This window comes from Berghia stephanieae, chromosome 3 (assembly GCF_034508935.2).
Source record: "Berghia stephanieae isolate SIO BIC M18660-M18661 chromosome 3, UCSD_Bste_1.3, whole genome shotgun sequence".
Lineage (NCBI taxonomy): Eukaryota > Metazoa > Mollusca > Gastropoda > Nudibranchia > Aeolidiidae > Berghia > Berghia stephanieae.
The window spans coordinates 15,816,173-15,823,672 of record NC_088362.1 but is presented as its reverse complement, the minus strand read 5'-3'; the positions used below and the strand labels follow the sequence as shown (position 1 = coordinate 15,823,672).

At 33.8% G+C, this 7,500-nt stretch overlaps 1 protein-coding gene across 6 annotated transcripts in view; it reads right to left on the bottom strand.

The window, feature by feature from the left end:
• The window catches only part of LOC144967212 (Na(+)/citrate cotransporter-like), a 45,542-nt gene that overhangs the window by 16,312 nt on the left and 21,730 nt on the right, over nt 1-7,500 (bottom strand). For all 6 annotated transcript variants that reach the window (XM_078904156.1, XM_078904155.1, XM_078904154.1 and 3 more), the window contains one exon: nt 3,712-3,847. In XM_078904156.1, the coding sequence (XP_078760282.1) occupies nt 3,712-3,847 (136 nt within the window). The remainder of the gene's footprint in view (nt 1-3,711; nt 3,848-7,500) is intronic.

Here is a 7,500-nt window from a genome sequence, read left to right as displayed (position 1 = left end):
TGATGAACACTTTTATTCGATTCAGATTATTGTTAATAGAAAAACAGATTAAAGTAGATACCATGTCAGTCAAATCCCCTTTCTTCGTATTCCCCTTCTCTCTTTGAAAATGGATTTTAGAATCGATGATACCAAACGACTATTTTTCGAATTAACAAATTATGATCTGGACTTAATAAACCGTAATCACAGACACGTTAGTAGTTGCATTGTCCTGATTTGGTGATGTCTGTGAATCTTAAATACGAAAATGTCCAAAATAACACGATGTCACGCACAATATTACTCGCGGTAATCAATGTTGATATATTTTTTAATAATCATAGGTTCAAACTGACTTAAAATAGGTGTACTATCTCTATACAGATTTAATCATGAGAAGTTTTGTTTAATAGTTAAACGCCTTACCACTTATCAACGAAAGGGATCACCATATGAAATCGACACATGGTTATTGGTGAATTTAGCAACAAAGTGTCTGTTTGCTGTCACCCTTGTCGTCTCAAACAATCAATTTTAAAGAATTATGTAATTTTCCCAGTGATTTACAATTTTCAATGAAAACATTCACCTCCTATTGCACCCATCTACTAGTCGTATTCACATAGTGAAGAGGCTTTAATTGGTCGATGGATAGATTGTCTAACTACCATACCAAAACGTCTTGATTTCGAATTCATGTTCTAATCTCTATACCGGAGGTTTCTACAATATCAACATTGTCTACGGGGATTGTATTAAGTGTATGGCGTCATCTCATTTATTTTACCAGACCTAGACAAGAACGCTACCTACGTTAATTGCATTAGATAAAATTCTCCGTCGTCTTATTTTAAAAAATAAAGCAAATGGCATTTAAGACGGAAATTACAAACTACAAGACCCGCTTTAGAAAAATGACCCAAGAAAAAAACCAACACAACTATACATGATAATTCTTCCATCCCAGTACAGTAAATCACTGGGAAAATTACATAATTCTTTAAAATTGATTGTTTGAGACGACAAGGGTGACAGCAAACAGACACTTTGTTGCTAAATTCACCAAATAACCATGTGTCGATTTCATATGGTGATCCCTTTCGTTGATAAGTGGTAAGGCGTTTAACTATTAAACAAAACTTCTCATGATTAAATCTGTATAGAGATATTACACCTATTTTAAGTCAGTTTGAACCTATGATTATTAAAAAAATATATCAACATTGATTACCGCGAGTAATATTGTGCGTGACATCGTGTTATTTCGGACATTTTCGTATTTAAGATTCACAGACATCACCAAATCAGGACAATGCAATTACTAACGTGTCTGTGATTACGGTTTATTAAATCCAGATCATAATTTGTTAATTCGAAAAATAGTCGTTTGGTATCATCGATTCTAAAATCCATTTTCAAAGAGAGAAGGGGAATACGAAGAAAGGGGATTTGACTGACATGGTATCTACTTTAATCTGTTTTTCTATTAACAATAATCTGAATCGAATAAAAGTGTTCATCATAATTTCAGTGTTGAGTTCACTTCTTGAAACGAAACGAATGTATTTGTTACACCCTGCACTATCTTTGATTTATCTCTTCTTCGTTTGGAGGGTAAATTATCTTTACGGTCGCATCATTGGACACGCTTGATAATTAATTTTTAATGAACATTTGTATATATCAAGATATTTTTAGTTAAATAATGGAATTTTTTTTTGATGCTAGAAGTTTTAAATTCATGGTGCGATGGTAATGGTGAGGTGACACAAAATAAAATGAATGTAGTGTCCAATGAGGCGGGATAATCAAAATTACAGTCACAGTTACTTAAATTGATAGTATAGTATTTTTTTTTCTATAACGTTTTCGCGAAGTCTTGTGGTGAATGACTAAATAACTCGAACTAATTATTTAGAGCAGCTGCATTCCATTTATTGAATTATACTGTAAAATATGAAGAAGGAGGGGGGTTACACTTGGAGATGACCGTTGTTAACAAATCATCATTGTCAATTGGGTGATAACACGAACGGAATATAGATGTACCATTAAGACGTGACGAGTGAACGAAGATTATTCCCCTGCCGTCTGTTTTTACGAGTATCGAGTGTGTCATAAGACAAGGATAGCAACAAAACAACGAAGTGTTTTGCTCACGACCATGTGTCGTATTCAATCAACGATTCTTTATTGATCAAATTGTAAGGCGTCTTTCTATCGCACGAAAATGTCTCAAGTTCAAATCCGAATAGAGATGCGAGATCTATTATGAGTAATTTTGAACCTATGATTATTATTATTCTAAAATATATCAACATTGTTTAAAGTGAGTGTTATTATCTTATGTGACGTTGCATCTTCGTATCTATTCACAGACATTACATTAGGACAATGACATTAAAACATGGACTTTTTGTTATCTATTTTTTTAAATCTTATCAATATAGCTGTCGCACATCTAAGACGGAAATAATTACAAAGTGTGTAAAACACACAACAATAATACAATCAACACAAGGATTAGATATATCTTATACTATAACACAATTACACTATAACACAATTACACTATAATAAAATAATCATAACACATATTAAACAAATTAACAACGGTTTCTCCTGCGCATGTATGTTAAGAAATAATTACAAAGTGTGTAAAAACACACAATAATACAATTTTTAAAATAACTACAAAGTGTGTAAAACACACGACAATAATAAAATTAACACACGTTTTACATATATCTAATACTATAACAAACTTACACACTACTATAATAAAATGATAATACATATTTTACAATTTAATAACGGTTTCTCCTACACATGTATATTAACGACATTAATACTTACAAAGTGTGTAAAACACACAATAATACAATTAAAAATAACTGCAAAGTGTGTACAACACACAACAATAATACAATTGACACACCTATTACACATGTGTAATACTATAACACACTTACACACTATTGTTATAAACTGCTGATCATGCAATTTTTAATTTAACAATTTAACAACGGTTTCTCATGCTTTTTATATTACTACGCATGTGTCCAAATAAAGCTCACCAATAATAGTAAACGACATGAGTCGCCAAAGATTTGAAAGATGGGTATGAAACAGTGTCAGAAACAAAAATGTTTGTGTCACCGTGGCTGATTCAGAGATAATTGAATAAGAACTATTCACGTCTTAGCCTGTCGATTCGAGGAAGGAAAAACGGGAATTGAGTAAGGTTTGAAGTTCGATACCCAGTCGAGGAAGGTTGATTTTCGGGGATTTCTTTTCTCTTGGATTTTTTTCTTGCTGTGTCTGGCACTTTTTTACACACACTTTTCAGATCTTTGCCTTACACCAGTGCCCGCTCTCTAATTTCTCATTTTGATCACGTCCAGAATTCCATAATATAAGAGTACAAGAATCCTGTACTAACCAGTCATTTGCCGTACCCTGAAAAGACATTTTAAAAATAAAATTGGCCAGAAAACTCGTCCTTAAAATATCTATCGTTTTAATTTAAATGACCCTCATCATGGCAAAAAGTCTTCACCCTGGAACTTAGCGAAGCCCCGGAGTTGAGAGTTTTGGCAAAGATGGGGGTCATTTACATCGATGGATATTCGAAGGACGAGTTTTCTGGCCAAATTTTAAATACATGTCTTTCCAGAGCACGGCAGTTAACAGGTTAACAGTCTGCGACTTTAATAAAATTTCACCTACTGCCTCATCCACACACAGAATCAGGGGAAGCGCAAGGATTGGTGCGAGTCCGAATATGAACCAATTGAGGACTGATTTCTCTTTCCTCCCTGTATCATGATCATCCAAACAATCGTTTTCAATTTGGTCAACATTTCTGAAAACAAGGGATAATAAAATATATAATTCGTGGAAAGCGGATCGCAAAGAGAGAGAGAGAGAGAGAGAGAGAGAGAGAGAGAGAGAGAGAGAGAGAGAGAGAGAGAGAGAGCGAGCTGGGTGGGGATCCTGACCTTCCATAGTGGGCAGGGAGGTACATGCTTTGTCTTCTATGCCCCCCTTACCCGTTTTCCAATTGTTTCCTGACATTGTCTTGGAATGAGATTACTTAGTTTTGTCCTGATCCTTGCCGGAGTTCCTTGGCTGGGAGGGAAACATTCGAATGTATAGTTATAGTTTTGGGAGATGATATTTTTTTCCTTGTAAATCATCTCTATGTTATGCATTGTTTAATTTACATATTATATTATATGATTGGTAAACATTTGAGTGTATTCCTCTTAGTTGGGATCTGTGCTTGTGTCTGGATGAGACTTTTAGGTGATCTCAAACTAAGTACTTTGACGGTGTGCTTTTGGAATCTACATCTGTTCCCTATTTGAACCAATTCCCCTTTGTCTTACCTTTTATTTTGTTCTTTAATTGTAATTCTCGAACTTTTTACTATCCCATTTTCTTCCTTTTTACTGGCGCTGATATGACCTTCATGTGTTGCAAGCGCCGTAAAACCCTTTAAAAAATAAAAACATAAAACACACAGACACACACACACACACACACAGAGAGAGAGAGAGAGAGAGAGAGAGAGAGAGAGAGAGAGAGAGAGAGAGAGAGAGAGAGAGAGAGAGAGAGAGAGAGAGAGAGAGAGGGTGTAGCAATGCAATGGGAAAGAATACCGGTCTTCCACACAAAACAAGTTTCGAACAGGATTAACAACTACGGCAGTAGTATAGTGATCAAAATAAATGAACGCCTGTTCGTAATAACATAAACTAGAAAAGCTGCTAGAGTACACGTGTTATAAGTGTCTATATATATATACATATATATATATATATATATATATATATATATATATATATATATATATATATATGCATTTCTGACACGTGTACTCTAGCAGCTTTTTCAGTGCTGGAATTGCTAAGAAAAGAAAATTTTAACCAGTATCCACATTTTTACGGTAATCGGTTCCTGACTTCAATGGGAATTAGATAAAAGTCTTTGAGATTCAAAATGGAAGTGACACGGTGAACGTTGGTACTACCGTAAATAGAAAAAGAATAATTGCTTATATTTTTTATTAAGTATAGTGATTCTCTATGTATGGTCTCCTACTCTGGACGATAGCTGATTGTCCTGAATTGGTCATGAAAGGCTTATCGAGTAATTAATATGGCGAGAAAAGCTAACAAAACATAACCTATAACACAACATATAACATAATATAATATAAAATAACATATAACATAACATAATATATAACATAACATCATAACATATAACATAACATATTATAAAAGTAATATCACCGTAAAAATATCGAAAGTTACACGTACGATTCATTCGAACATCGAACAATCAACGTCACGGTCGATGGTCAACATAATAAGGCGCCGTATGTCTATCGACCACCAAGCAAGAGCGTTGCCACTTTTTACATGATTTTTACGATTTGACTACTATTTGGCCCTTCAGACCTCCAAACTATTGATCGTAGACGATTTTAACATCCATATCGATAATGAAATCGATTCGTCCGTAAAATAGATTATTCAAAACTTTAAATCCCTAAACCTGCAATAACGTATTAATGAACCCACACATGAGAAGGGATATACTCTAGACCTTCTGATCTGCATTATGGATGATGACTCCATTTCGTCTGTAGCTGTAGACAATGATGGTTCTGCAGACCCCAGCATAATAATATGCAATTTGCAATACTTAAAACCAAAAGCAATTAAAAGAAAAATAGTCACCCGTAAAACCAAAAACATTGACATGGAACAATTGAGAAATGAAATATATATATATATATATATATATATATATATATATATATATATATATATATATATATATATATATATATATAATCCGATATCACAAAGTTACCAAAGGAAAAAGAACGTCAATAAAAAAACTAACAATTTTTGAAACACAACTTTGTTATCTATTTTGGATAAATTTGCACCTCTGGAATCTAAAACTATCACCATCAGGCCCAACACTGACTGGTTCAACGAAGACAGAAAAGTGAAATACCAGCGCAGACGTGCAGAGAAAAAATGGAGATCTTCTGGATTAGACGAAGACAGGCCAATATACAAAGCTAACCAAACGATTGACGAATAAATTAATTTCGGAATGTAAACAAAACCACATGAGAAATGCCAGAACAAACACTCAAAAAATATTCGAAAGAAAGGTTCAAATTAATAAATAGTATGTTGAGAACTGAGCCATTAGAATCATAATTACCCACGTCAAACTGTCCACAACAAGTGGCAGAAAACTTTTAAACTTTCTTTTTAGACACAGTTGCAATGATACGTCATGACCTTGATAGTCAAGAAGCGCAAAGCGCAATAATTTCACAAGATAATCAAACCAAAAACAAATCACTATTGTACTTTGATCCTGCATTCCGAAAATGAGATAATTCAAATATTATTATCAGTCACCCCAAATAAAACGCGTTCTCCCGATATTGTTCCGACATGGCTGCTTAAAAAGTTCAAAGAACTATTCGTGCCGTCAATCATGTCAGCAAGTGTAAAAATATGGCGGTTTTCCAGACAGATTAAAACATGCAATAGTACGGCCTTTGTTAAAGAAATCGTCACTGGATCCCAATAACAACGGAAACACCCCAAAGAAGTGATCAACAGACCCCAACCATAATAGGTACTTGTTTTGATGCTAGTGTTGATATAAGTGGTTGTAGTGATGATGCTCTTATGGTCGTGGTGATAATGATGATGATGATGATGATGATGATGATGATGATGATGATGATGATGATGATGTGGTGGTAGTGGTTGTGGCAGTGCCAATGCTGTGATGATGGTTGTAGCATAGGTGACTAATACTACTACTACTGCTACAACAACTACTACTACTTTTGGTTCAAATATGGGAAATACCCACCTCTGTAATATACAAGATGAATACTCCAAAAATAGTCTTAGTGCATTTTAAAAAAACCTACAGCGTTCTTACAGCTCCCTATTTAATAATAATTATTTAAAAATTAGACTCATACAAAATATTATAAATGTAAATAATCAAAATAAACTATTTTCAGTTGTATTATAAAGGGAAATAACCCATTTATGTTTACGTTTATTGGCAATACAGTCCTTGATTGAAGGCTTCATTGTCAAAGATGTTGGCTCTATTTTATTGTCACTTGACAAGTTCTATTTAACAAGAAGTAGAAGCTTAAATGAGATCTGAGACCATTTGAGGTATAAAATAAGTTTATATGCATAATTCAATGCAAATCTTCAAAAATGGTGTGAAAGGTTTTCGTGAAAACCAGCTTTCAATAACCAACTGAAAAGATAAATATAGGTAGTACAAAATGTGACGCATCAGCTGATTTGTCCGTTGTAAACAGATCAAATGTATGACAGAAAAGTGACACATGAGTTTAATCGTCACCTTTGAAAGATAGTCTACACAGTGCATCGGTAATTTCTAGTATTAAAAGTTGATGATAAAGCCGGCAGGCAATTACTACAT